The 14,421-nt window shown below is 34.9% G+C and overlaps 1 protein-coding gene and 1 non-coding gene across 2 annotated transcripts; both read left to right on the top strand.

Moving 5' to 3' along the window:
- Positions 1–1,143: 1,143 nt before the first annotated feature.
- LOC113001723 (small nucleolar RNA R71) lies at positions 1,144–1,250 on the top strand. Its single transcript, XR_003267211.1, has one exon. It is a non-coding gene; the product is annotated as a small nucleolar RNA R71 (small nucleolar RNA).
- A 7,450-nt stretch (positions 1,251–8,700) lies between these two features.
- Positions 8,701–12,014, top strand: LOC100789555 (probable receptor-like protein kinase At2g23200). Its single transcript, XM_006579848.4, has one exon. The coding sequence runs from the start codon at positions 8,916–8,918 to the stop codon at positions 11,430–11,432; it is 2,517 nt and encodes an 838-aa protein (XP_006579911.2). The 5' UTR covers positions 8,701–8,915; the 3' UTR covers positions 11,433–12,014.
- Positions 12,015–14,421: the final 2,407 nt, after the last annotated feature.

The raw sequence follows: 14,421 nt of genomic DNA, 5'->3' as shown, positions 1-14,421 counted from the left end.
TTGGCATATCTTGGAATCTGCTTGATGGCATCTAGCAGAGGTATGTTCACCTCTACTTTCCTGAAGGTCTCCAAGATCTCCTTTTCCGCTTCTTCCATCTTTTTGTTTGGAATTGCTCTAGGTGGGAATGGAAGAGGGATAAGAGACTACTGTAAGTCAGAATTACTAGAAAAAGGTCCACCTGCATGAAAATTTTTGTTAGGAAGCTTTCTCTTTTGTGCAACTATCTCATCCTCTTTTTCAGGTGTAGGTGCTGCAATTGGTGGAGGCACTTGAATTTGGTTGCTAGACCTCAAGGTGATGGCACTCACATTTTTCGAATTCTGCACAGTTTGTGAAGGAAATTTGTCAGAATTTTGGGACTGAGCTTGGTTCAACTGAGTAGCCATCTGCCCCATCTGATTTGTCAGACTCTGAATGGAGACTCTTGTCTCTTGCTGAAATTGCATATTCTGGATGGTCATTTGCCTCACTAACTCTTCTAAGGAAGGTTGAGGAGGAGCCTCAGTTGCTTGTTGTCTTTGATGTGACTGCTGCTGTATTGGAGGAGGAACATATGGCTTGCTTGGACTAGCAGCATTCTAAAAAAGAGGGACAAGCTGTTGTTGTTGTGGAGGACTTGTCCATCTCAGATTTGGATGATTCCTCCAACCTGGATTGTATCTATTGCTTGAAAGGTCATAATTATTCTGCTATTATTGGTTTTGCTGTTGAGGAGGTCTATTAGAAATGTTTGCAGCATAAGCTTCAGGTTGCTCATTGACTCCAGATTGCTGCAAAGAAGGACAAAGATCTGTATGGTGATCTACAGAAGAACATAGACCACAAACTCTTGCAACAGGTGTAGATTTTTTATTCATGGCAAGCTGAGTTACCAGGTTGACCAAGGCATCAAGTTTTCCTTCAAGCTTTTTATTTTCAGTAGATGAAGATGAATCTGTGGCCGCCTCATGGACTCCTCTAAGAACAATAGCATCATTTCTTGCACTGAATTGTTGGGAGTTGGAAGCCATCTTCTCAATCAAATTCCTAGCTTCAGTAGGGGTCATATCACCAAGAGCTCCACCACTGGCAACATCAATCATACTCCTCTCCATGTTGCTAAGTCCCTCATAGAAATATTGAAGAAGGAGTTGCTCAGAAATCTGGTGGTGAGGACAGCTTGCACACAATTTCTTGAATCTTTCCCAGTACTCATACAAGTTTTCTCCACTAAGTTGCCTGATGCCTGAAATGTCTTTTCTGATGACAGTGGTCCTAGATGCAAGGAAGAATTTCTCCGAGAACACCCTCTTAAGGTCATCCCAGCTGAAAATGGACCTGGGAACAAGGTAGTATATGTAGATGCAATTGCCTTTGATGTTTTGATGATAATCATGATGATATGATGCAATTGATGCAAATGGGCTTTTCAAGATTAAATTCAAGACAATACTTCAAGATTACAAGTCACAACATCAAGATGATCACTAGTATATTAGGAAGGGAATTCCTAATTGAATTAGCAAAAGGTTTGGCCAAGTAATTTAAATTAAAAAGTGTTTTTCAAAGGATTTACTCTCTGGTAATCGATTACCAGAGGATGTAATCGATTACCAGTGGCCAAATATGTTTTATAACAGCTACTAAAATTTGAATTCGAAATTTTAGACTGTGTAATCGATTACACAATTTTGGTAATCGATTACACAATTTTGGTAATCGATTACCAGCAGTTAATAAACGTTTTAATTCAAATTTTAAAAGCTGTAATCGATTACACAATTCCTGTAATCGATTACCAGACAGAATTTTCAGAAAAATAATTCTAAGAGTCACAACTTTTCAAAGGCTTTAGTCATGACCACCAATGGTCTATATATATGTGACTTATAACACGAATTTGCTCAGAGTTTTTATGAACAAAAGTGTTTATCCTCTCAAAGAGCAAAATCATTTTTATCCTCTTAAGAATTCCTTGGCCAATTCAATTGCAATTCATTAAGGAATTATTTGAGTGCTCAATCTGTAAAATCTATCTCTTTCTAGAGAGATTCATTCTTCTTCTTCTCTTCATTCTCTAAGGGATTAAGAGACCGTGGGTCTCTTGTTATAAAGGAATTCTAAACACAAAGGAAGGATTGTCCTTGTGTGTTTAGAACTTGTAAAAGGAATTTACAAGATAGTGGAACTCTTAAGCGGGTTGCTTGGGGACTGGACGTAAGCACAAGGGTGTGGCCGAACCAGTATAAATCTGAGTTTGCACTTTCTCTTCCCTTAATCTCCTTTGTTTATTATTTCTTTATATTAATATTCAAATTGTTTTATTTGAATTAATATTTAAGAAGTTCATTGTTAAGGGAATTTATAACTTGAAAAGAAAGTGAAATAGATTTTAAATTGGGGAAGTAGTTTGGAATATCTTAATTCAACCCCCCCTTCTTAAGATATCTGAGGCCACTTGTCTAACAAGTGGTATCAGAGCTTCATTCTTGTATAAAGTTTAGAAGCTTCAAGAAAAAGATGGCCTCAGCAAACTCCTTATTTCCAGAAGGGAATTCTATCAATAGACCTCCAATCTTTAATGGAGAGGGTTACCATTACTGGAAAACCCGAATGCAAATTTTTATTGAGGCAATAGACCTAAATATTTGGGAAGCCATAGAAATAGGGCCTTATATACCCACCACAGTAGAAAGAATTACAATTGATGGCAGTTCATCAAGTGAAAGTATAACTATAGAAAAACCTAGAGATAGATGGTCTGAAGAGGATAGAAAACGAGTACAATACAATTTAAAAGCCAAAAACATAATAACATCTGCCTTGGGAATGGATGAATATTTCAGGGTTTCAAATTGTAAGAGTGCTAAGGAAATGTGGGACACTCTTCGATTAACACATGAAGGAACTACAGATGTTAAAAGATCTAGGATAAATGCACTAACTCATGAGTATGAATTATTTAGAATGAATGCAAATGAAAATATTCAAAGCATGCAAAAGAGATTTACACATATAGTAAATCATCTAGCAGCCTTAGGTAAAGAATTTCAAAATGAGGATCTCATAAACAAGGTGTTTAGATGTTTAAGTAGAGAATGGAAACCCAAAGTAACAGCCATTACTGAATCAAGAGATTTGTCTAACATGTCCCTTGCTACTTTATTTGGAAAGTTACAGGAACACGAGATAGAATTATTGAGATTACACCAACATGAAGAAAATGACAAGAAAAAGAAAGGAATTGCTCTTAAAGCATCATCCTCAATTCAAGAAGAAAGTGATAAGGAAAATGATCCAGATGATGATGATGATCTAAGTCTTTTTGTAAAAAGATTCAACAAGTTTCTTAAAGTAAGAGGAAATAAGAGGCGACCCAATTTTAAATCAAAGAGAAGGACAGAAACTTCATCCTCTACTTTAAAATGCTTTGAATGTAACCAACCTGGACATCTGAGGGTTGATTGTCCCATCTTCAAGAAAAAGATGGAGAAATCTGAAAAGAAAAATCTTAGTGAAAAGAAATTGAAGAAAGCATACATCACATGGGATGAAAATGATATGGAATCTTCTGAAGATTCAGAAAATGAAGAGATAAATCTCTGCCTTATGGCTAAAAGTTACGAAAGTGATGAAGAGGTAACATCTTCAAATAACTTATCTATTTCTTTTGATGAATTGCAAGAAGCATTTGCTGATCTGCATAAAGAGTCAATTAAACTTGCAAAATTAGTTTCATCTTCAAAGAAAACAATTTCAAATTTAGAAAATGAAATCTCAAAATTAAACAAAGAATTAGATCATCTTAGAAATGAAGTCTCAATTTCTAAAACAAATGAAAAAGTTAATATCTCCACTATTTCTGACAAGAAACTATTAGATCCTTGTAGTTGTTGTGAAAAATATGAAAAAGAAATTAAAGAGTTGAAAAATTCACTTGCTAAATTTTCTTATAGTAAAAATAATTTAGATGTCATATTAAGTAAACAAAGATATGTTTCCAATAAGAATGGACTAGGGTATAAATATGAAAAACAACAAAAGTTTTATAAAAACTTTTCTACTTCCACACAAAAATGTAATTATATAACTTGTTTTTACTGTGGAAGAAGAGGACATGGCATATCAACTTGCTACTTCAAGAAAAATTACATCAACATTAAAATGATATGGGTCCCAAAAGGATCCTCAGTTTATACTAACATGCAAGGACCCAATAAAGTTTGGGTACCTAAGTCAAAAATTTGATATGTAGGTGTCTTTGAGGAAGAAATGGTACATAGATAGCGGATGCTCAAAACATATGACTGGAGATGCATCAAATTTTACACATATCTCTCCAAAGAAAAGCGGGCATGTAACATATGGTGACAAAAACAAAGGTAGAATCCTTGGAGTTGGTAAAATAGGTACAAATTCTTCAAACTCCATTGAAAATGTTTTACTTGTTGAAGGCCTTAAGCACAGCCTGCTTAGCGTTAGTCAATTATGCGACAAAGGCTATCTAGTATCATTTGATTCTCAAAAATGTCTTATAGAACATAATCATGACATTAATATAAAGCATGTAGGACATAGAGTCAATAATGTTTACATGATAGACTTAAGCATAAAACTAGAAAACAATCATTGCTTTCTTAGCAAAGATGATGATTCATGGTTATGGCATAAAAGAATTGCTCACATAAACATGGATCACTTAAATAAATTAATTTCAAAAGATTTAGTAGTTGGTTTGCCTAAATTGAAATTTGAAAAAGATAAATTATGTGATGCATGTCAAAAGGGCAAACAAACAAGAGTCTCATTCAAACCTAAAAATGTTGTTTCAACCACTCAACCCTTACAATTATTGCATATGGATTTATTTGGTCCATCTAGAACCATGAGTTTTGGAGGAAATTACTATGCTCTAGTTATAGTTGATGATTTCTCTAGATATACTTGGACATTATTTATTACACATAAAAGTGATTCATTCCAAGCATTTAGAAAACTTGCTAAAGTCATACAAAACAAGAAAAATCTCAAGATTGCATCCATTAGAAGTGATCATGGGAGTGAATTTGAAAATAAAGATTTTGAATTATTCTGTGATGAACATGGTATTGAACACAATTTTTCTGCACCTAGAACCCTTCAACAAAATGGAGTTGTTGAGAGGAAAAATAGATCATTGGAAGAAATTGCAAGAACTTTATTAAATGATACTTCTCTTCCAAAGTATTTTTGGGCTGAAGCTGTCAATACTGCATGTTACATCATGAATAGGGCCTTAATAAGACCCATTTTAAAGAAAACCCCATATGAGTTATATAATGGTAGAAAACCAAATATTTCTCATCTACATGTTTTTGGTTGCAAGTGCTTTGTGCTTAATAATGGTAAAGATAATCTAGGAAAATTACAAAGCAAAGCATATAGGATATATAATAAAAGAACTATGAATATCGAGGAATCCATTCATGTTACCTTTGATGAATCTAATGCTATCTTGTCAAGAAAGAATATGCTAGATGATATTGCAGATTCTTTAGAACATATGAATATTCATGAACAAGATTCCAAAGGAAATGATAAAGGAAACAATGAAGATCCTCCAGAAGAAGTCAAATCAAATGATGAACTTCCAAGAGAATGGAAAGCTTCAAGAGATCATCCCCTCGACAACATTATTGGTGATATCTCAAAAGGGGTAACAACTAGACATTCTCTTAAAGATTTATGCAATAATATGGCTTTTGTATCTATGATTGAACCTAAAAATATAAAAGAAGCCATAATAGATGATAACTGGATCATTGCCATGCAAGAAGAACTGAATCAATTTGAAAGAAATAATGTGTGGAAACTAGTAGAAAAACCTGAAAATTATCCTGTCATAGGAACAAAATGGGTTTTTAGAAATAAATTAGATGAACATGGCATAATTATTAGAAATAAGGCTAGGTTAGTAGCAAAAGGGTATAATCAAGAAGAGGGAATAGACTATGAAGAAACATATGCTCCAGTTGCAAGATTAGAAGCCATTAGAATGCTCTTAGCATATGCATCCATAATGAATTTTAAACTCTATCAAATGGATGTTAAAAGTGCTTTTCTAAATGGTTTAATTCAAGAAGAAGTATATGTTGAACAACCCCCAGGCTTTGAAATCCCAGATAAACCAAATCATGTTTATAAATTGCAAAAGGCTCTTTATGGTTTGAAACAAGCCCCTAGGGCTTGGTATGAACGCTTAAGTAATTTTCTTCTAGAAAAAGAATTCTCTAGAGGTAAAGTGGATACCACATTGTTCATAAAGAGAAAGCATAATGATATTTTTTTGGTTCAAATATATGTTGATGATATAATTTTTGGATCCACTAATGATTCATTGTGCAAGGAGTTTTCCCTTGATATGCAAAGTGAATTTGAAATGTCAATGATGGGAGAACTAAAGGACTTTCTGGGATTACAAATCAAGCAAACTCAAGAAGGTATATTCATCAATCAATCCAAGTACTGCAAGGAATTGATCAAAAGATTTGGGATGGATAGTGCAAAACACATGTCTACACCGATGAGCACTAGTTGTTACTTAGATAAAGATGAATCTGGTCAGTCTATAGACATAAAACAATATCGAGGTATGATCGGATCTCTTCTTTATTTATCTGCTAGTAGACCTGATATTATGTTTAGTGTATGTATGTGTGCTAGGTTTCAATCCAACCCCAAACAATCACATTTAAGTGCAGTAAAGAGAATCATGAGATATCTATTAGGAACAATCAATTTAGGATTATGGTATCCTAAGAATTCAACATGTAACTTAATAGGATATTCTGATTCTGATTTTGTCGGATCTAAAACTGATAGAAAAAGTACAAGTGGAACTTGTCAATTCATTGGATCGGCTCTTGTCTCATGGCATAGAAGAAACAAAACAATGTTGCTTTATCTACTGCTGAAGCGGAGTATATCTCTGCTGGTAGTTGTTGTGCATAGATTTTATGGATGAAGCAACAATTATCTGACTATGGCATCATTCTTGATCGCATACCTGTTAAGTGTGATAATACTAGTGCCATAAATCTATCCAAAAACCCAGTTCAACACTCTAGAACTAAACATATAGAGATTAGACACCACTTTCTTAGAGATCATGTCCTAAAGGGAGATTGTGTATTAGAGTTTGTTGATACTAAGAATCAACTTGCTGATATTTTCACAAAACCTCTCCCCAAGGAAGTGTTCTTCTCTATTAGAAGAGAATTAGGCCTCTTAGATGTAAGAGATTTAGAAAAATAGGGATTGATTGGTTGATTGATTGATTGATTGATTTACTATTATTTATTGTTTGTATATTATTTTGTTTGATCTTGTTTGAATTCTTGTTATTATGGAAGAATTTATGATTTCTTGTGTATGTAATAATTGAATGATTGAATTAAGTGCATTAGTAGTGATAATTAATCATATTGGATATGTTTTAGCATAAACATAGATATTCTCTTAAGAAACTAGCCTAGGATAGGCTCTGGTAATCGATTACCATCCAGTGTAATCGATTACACATGAACAGGCAGCCTGTAATCGATTACAACATCCTGTAATCGATTGCCAGTAGGCTTATTGGTCCTGTAATCGATTACCAATACCTGTAATCGATTACAATATGTCCTCTTCTATAAAGCATTGTATATCTTTAACCAATAGCTTTAACTTTAGAATATCACATATTTATCGTGAGGCAAATGCTTGTGCAGATTCTCTAGCCTCTTTTGTTGCCCATAACCTAGGATATACATGCATGGACTCTCCAACCTCTTTCATATCCATGGAGCTCCTTCTGTCTGTACCCTTCTTATAGATTTGACTATTTGGCTTGCCTTTGGTTTGGTTTAGTCCCCCAGGTATTTTGTAGATCCTATTTCTCAGTTATATGTCTATAGAGAGAGAGAAAAAGGTCGTATTGACTCCGGCAGTTTTCAATGGAAGAAATTAAAGTACTAGAGATATTGATTGAAACATTTTTTTATTGAATTCTATTTATATTTTTTTTTGCTATTTCTGAATGAATTATATATATATATATATATGTTTGTAAAAAAAATTAAAATCTGCTAGCAACCAAGTTTTTTTGTTTTTTTGATAGGCCAATAAAGTAAATATATTAATAATAGAAACTGGATACAAGTAGTAACAAATTTGAGTGATAGAACAAGAGACTTATATAGATGGTGAAATTTCTTTCTAGTTGTAGAAATGTCATACTATTTAATTTTTTATAGATTGATCTTTCTAATCATTAAATCAATAGTTTAACAACACGAAAAAATTGTTCTTCTTTTAGTTTAGTTATTTATCTCACATCCTGACAATGGCATTTGTTATGTCATTAATTAGATCTGTCTTCTAAAATCTTGGACTTCCAGCTCTCTGTTCCCTTCCAAGAATGTCAAGACAAAATACAAGCTTGGACCTTGTGAAACTGTTCATGTCTCTAGAGATATATTTGCACTCTATTGCCTTGCCATTAGGCTGTATTATTAGCATCCTTCTCAGTTCATTTCGTGGAAAATTTATTTATATTATCACAATAATGAGTCCATAAGAATACAGCATGTCCGCTTCGACCATTGGTTGAAGTCGAGCGTAATAATGAATCTCAAACATCTTAAAGTAAGCAAGATTTTTCAATTTTCATTTGCATGCCTCAAATAGTTCCGGACCTCCCGTAGTGGATAAATCAAGAATTAAAAAAGCAAAGAAAAGAAAATAAAAAACAACAGGAAAGAAGAAGAAAAATCAAAGTTGACGACTTAACCTGTGCTTCAGTCTTCCTCTCATTCGAATCCCATGCTTTGTTGATTCAAGTCCCCATACCATAGTTTCAAAAGCTACAATCATCACAGCCGAAACTAAGCCCCTCTGAACACCATTTTTCCATGGCGATTGCTATGCTCCATAGAATTCAACACTTTCTGTGTCTAATACTTGTTTTTCTTCTTCCATTCTCATCACTGCTGTTCCCGTCACTCGGATACAACGTCCCAGATAAATATTTTATCAATTGTGGGTCTGATAGCAATGTTACCGTAGGTGACAAGGTTTACGTTGGTGAATCAAACCCTGTAGCCCGTTTTAGCAGAAGCAAAACAGAGAGCAATGAATCACAGGTGCCTTCTCCTCTCTACCAAACAGCAAGGATTTTTCGACGTGAGTCCTCATATGAGTTCGGTATCGACACAAATGGCACCTATCTGGTACGCCTCCATTTCTTCTCTTTCACTTCACGGAGTAATCTTTACTCGGCCAGGTTCAACATCTCGGTTCCGGGGTTCTGGTTGGTCCAAAAATTTGATGCCAGAAATGATACCGAAAACAACGCTGATCCGGTAAAAGAGTTTTTCATGGAGATCACTTCCCCCACCTTCAAAATTATATTCAGACCTCTGCCATCATCATTTGCATTTGTGAATGCTATTGAACTCTTCCTACTCCCTCTCAATTTGATTAGCAATAATGTCTCGCATTTCACTTTTAGTGGTTACATGGGCTTAACTAGTTACAGACCAGGTTTGTATTCTCGCGTGTTGGAGACCAAACTTAGGCTGAATGTGGGTGGCCAAATTGTCACTGGTCCAGATAACTTATTGAGAAAGTGGTTTCCAGATGATAGTTATTTTGCAAATCCAGAAAATGCCAAGAATCGTTCCCCTTTCATGGGTCGAATTGAGTACCATGTAGGTGATGACTCAGATGGTCCATACGCAAATAAATTTACCGCGCCAAGTGATGTGTACAGAACTGCTAAAGAGATTAATAGCAGCTCTTCCAGTGCTGGAAACATAACATGGGCTCTTCCCGTGGACTACAACACAGATCATCTTCTTCGGCTTCACTTCTGTGACTATTGGAGTCCACAAATTGATCATGCATACATCAATCTGTTCATTTACGATACCTATGTCATGCCCGTAAATATTTATGACCCAGAAGTGTCTAAGGAGTTGCCAGCCCCTTATTATTTTGATTTTGTGGTACACTCTGATGACTCTGGGTTTATGAAGGTCAGCATAGCACCTGATGCATCCGCTCGCATTCGTGATGCGTTTTTAAACGGGCTAGAAATAATGAAAATAATTGAGAGATCAAGTTCTGTTCCTCCTTACCTGGACGAACCCAATTCTGAGCACAATCGTCTTCCTGTGGTGCTAGGTTCAGTCCTGATTATTTTTATGATGATACTTGGCTTTCTTTGGCGTCTTAAAATAACGAAGGAAAAACCCACTGAGAATTCAGACTGGTTGCCAATGCTCGTTACTGCTGGAGGGAGTTCTCAAAGTAGATTGACTGAGGGAACCAGTCAAGGCTCTGCTCTTCCCAACATAAATCTTGGTCTGAAAATTCCATTGCTTGATCTTCAATTGGCAACCAATAACTTCCATGCAAGTCAGATAATTGGAAAGGGTAGTTTTGGCAACGTCTATAAAGGGGTTCTTCAGAATGGCATGACAGTCGCTGTGAAAAGAGGTGAGCCGGGGTCGGGTGAAGGCCTTCCAGAATTTCACACCGAGATCGTGATTTTGTCCAAGATTCGTCACAAGCACCTTGTTTCCTTAATTGGGTATTGTGATGAAAACTTTGAGATGATACTGGTTTATGAGTACATGGAAAAAGGAACACTCAGAGACCATTTGTCCAATAAAAACTTGCCAAGGTTGTCTTGGAAGAATAGGCTTGAAATTTGCATTGGAGCTGCCAGTGGTCTTCATTACCTTCACAAAGGAGTGGATGGGGGGATCATTCACCGTGATGTAAAGTCTACAAACATATTGCTTGATGAGAACCTTGTAGCCAAAGTTGCTGACTTTGGTCTTTCAAGGACTGGTCCTGTTGATCATCAACCATATGTAACCACTGTTGTTAAAGGCACTTTCGGGTATCTTGATCCTGAGTATTTCAAGACGCAACAGCTGACAGAAAAATCTGATGTATATTCATTTGGGGTCGTTCTTTTGGAAGTGTTGTGTGCAAGAGCAGTGATTGACCCATCGCTTCCAAGAGACCAGATAAACTTGGCTGAATGGGGAATACTCTGCAAAAATAAGGGGATGCTCCAAGATATTGTTGACCCTTCCATTAAGGACCAAATAGATCAAAACTCGCTCAGAAAATTTAGTGAGACAGTAGAAAAATCCTTGCAAGAAGATGGTTCTGATAGGCCAACCATGGATGCTTTGTTGTGGGACTTGGAGTATGCGCTGCAGATTCAGAGAGGTGTGCAGGATGAGGATAGTTCTATTAGTGTTTCTGCATCACTTCAATTGCCCAGTGTTCGGCGTCTTCCATCACTCTCCACACTAAGTGAAGTGGCTGAATTTGCTATTGTGACCGGTAATGAGTCCAATTGTGCTGCGGATTCTGTTTTCTCTTTATTGAAAATTGATGACGCCAGATAGAATATTGATCCCTTCAATAAGGGTACTCATTGTACACCTAGATATTCAATTTGTCCACTGCCTGCATTACTTGCCCGATTCGAAGATGGACTCTATTTTAATATGTATTCAAAAGGTAATAAGAAAAAACGGGAGGAAGAAGGAGGGACAGATTCTAGAGCGCATTCTTTTGGCATCAATTTCTCACAGAAAATGGTTAACTTCTCACCTGAGGGAAAAGGAACACGTACTCAGTTGAAGGAGTCATGCTAGTTTTCTTTTTTGTTTATTGGTCTTCTTCCCTCTCTTCACTCCTCATGTGCATTTCATACCCAGAAAATATGTCCATTCTATGTATTTGCTATTTGGCACCACTTTTATGATTTACCATGGTTTTTGATCATTGAAGGGGGAATGCAAGGATAAAATTCGTTGAGTAATTTATTCTCTTTCTCACATTATCCCTTTTAAGCTATTTGAGTTGTGGTTAGGTGGTGACTAATGTGCTTTTATCTTGTGTTATGGAAATGTAGCTAGGTACGAAGGTCATTTATCATACCGGTGACATGAATGTTATTCGTAGTTAGTACCTTTGGAGTCATAACAAAATAACTAAACCAAGCTCTCAATTAGTCAGTTATTCTGTTATGACTTCGTTGTATATATGTTGTTTTTAATTTGTGTGTTTACATAAAATTTTAATCTTTACAATTTTTATTGGTTTGAGTTCTAATTAATAATTCTATTTTGGTTATCGTGCTTATAGATGTGCATAGTAGTGCCAAGGTTTAAAATATTAACAATTTTGGACTATGACGAATCTCATACCAAACAAATTTGATTCTATCTATAATTTTAAAATTGTAGAGAGAATCTATATCACGTGTCTTAGACATGACAGAATAATGTTTCAACCATAACAGATTTTGTCTAGAAGTGTCTTTGGCTTCCACAGTCAGACTCTTCACAACTTAACGTTCATCCTTTGATGGGTCATAATGTACAACCATTGTACAACTGCTTGGTGGCTTTGTTTGTTTCATTTTTGCAGACGTTCACAGGCCTTTCATTGTGTGGTCGTGCATTTTTCAGTATTACTTTGTCAACCGTAGTTGGCCAACCACTTCGACGGTAACATTTCATTTTTTCGTAAATAAAATTTTAGAGAATAATAATATTTTATAATTAAATAAATAAAGAAAAATAGTTATAATAAAATAATAATTTGAAAGAAAATAAAAAAGGGTATTTTATTATTCATTTGATGGAGAATAAAATAGAATTTTTTTTTATAAAATAATAAAAATAAATAAATAGAGTAAATAATAGGTCGTGAATACCCCTAGTTATAAATAGTAAAATGCAAGATCAGTTTTCAGACCGTCTCCTCTGCTTCTCAATTTCATTTTTTTTCTCTTCTTCCAAAACCCTCCTTTTTTTTCACAGGCTACCAAACCTGTCTCAGAAAAATGATGCTCCCGGACTCATTCACCGTTGGATCGTTGTGAAATTTAAACACCATGTTCACAACCCAATTCCAAGCATTCTCACCGTTGGGAATTTTGATATCATGTCTGATCTGAGAGAAATATCTTTCGCATTGTAGTCTTTTTCATTCCCGTAGAAACCCAGAATTGTCTTGGTAAAACTACGATCCCGGTTTTGATAACCGTTGGATTGTCGTGAAATTTGAATATGTTGTTCGAAATTCAATTGTGCACGCTTTCACCGTTGGGATTGTTGAGATAATATTCATGGAGGTAGAAAAAGGAATCGCATGAAGATAGTACAAATGGAGACTTCAATCCCTTCCCTGTCTCTCTAACGTTTGGGAACTCTATCGGAGTAGTTGGAGGAAAAACTGGAGGAATCTTAGGGAACCGCTAGAGATGTCGTTATCGCTGTCGGAAGACACGTGAGTTCGCTTAGAGGTAAGGGATGATTTATTCACAATTGGGGATTAGTGAGAACATGTGTAGGGATCCTTAGAGTATCAATTGGAATGAGTTTTTGGGTGTTTCTGTCATTTTTTTATTCTATCCTTATAGTTATAATTGTGAATTATATATGTCTGACAAATCAATTGTTGTGAAATTGATATGCTATTGTGTTGAGCGTGAACTCTATAAATCGAGCATTTTTCTAATCAGCATGAATTGATGAAATAAAGTAAGGAGAAATTTAGAGTCAGATATTGATTTTGTATTTTCTCTTTTTCTTGCTTTTTAGGTTTTTTATATATAATTTAAAAATTAATATCATAATTGAAATTGATCAAAGTGTTCATATAATTATTTAGAATTTGTGCATTGAAAGTTTACTTTGAAATTTGTGATTCAATATGATGTATGCTAGTTTATATATATAGAAGTAGTTATTTATATTAATAATTTATGTAAATAATATTGTAGAGTGTTATAGTATGATTCCAAAAATTATTAAGTGTTGGAGTTTGAGAATATTATGGTTAAATTTGATGACCATGTGTATGTTGTATCTTATGAATATCATTAGGAATGTTATGAGATGGTTGATGTGATGTTATGAGATGTTAAAGTATGGGCATGATATTCGATTGTGAATATGTGGATGTGTTTAACACTTGATGTTACATTAATTATATTGTGAGCTATGAATTATACAATAATCCGACCAGTATTTATGCGCAATGTTAAAGAGAAAGTGTAGGTTCCTAGTTAGGAACCAGTGTTAAATTGTAGCGCAATGTGTTAAACGTGTTTGAAATATGAGTGTGAGGTCGTGGTATTGTGTAATTCATGAGCAGTGTTTATAAATGGAATATGTGATGAATTGTGGAATAACATGTTGCTTTGAGATTATAATATTGTTATTAAGATTGAGTATAAGTGTAAATTTGAACACGTGTTAATTTGTGAGATACGTGTAAACATGTGATGGTGGATTGTGACACTATGAGATGTGAAATTGTGAATGAGTTTTAGTTGTGGATAAGTGTGTAGTTAACACTTGATGTGAAATTACTTGTATT

Source organism: Glycine max, chromosome 5 (assembly GCF_000004515.6).
Source record: "Glycine max cultivar Williams 82 chromosome 5, Glycine_max_v4.0, whole genome shotgun sequence".
Taxonomy (NCBI): Eukaryota; Viridiplantae; Streptophyta; class Magnoliopsida; order Fabales; family Fabaceae; genus Glycine; species Glycine max.
The sequence above is the reverse complement of the archived record's forward strand: the minus strand, read 5'-3'. Positions and strand labels throughout refer to the sequence as shown.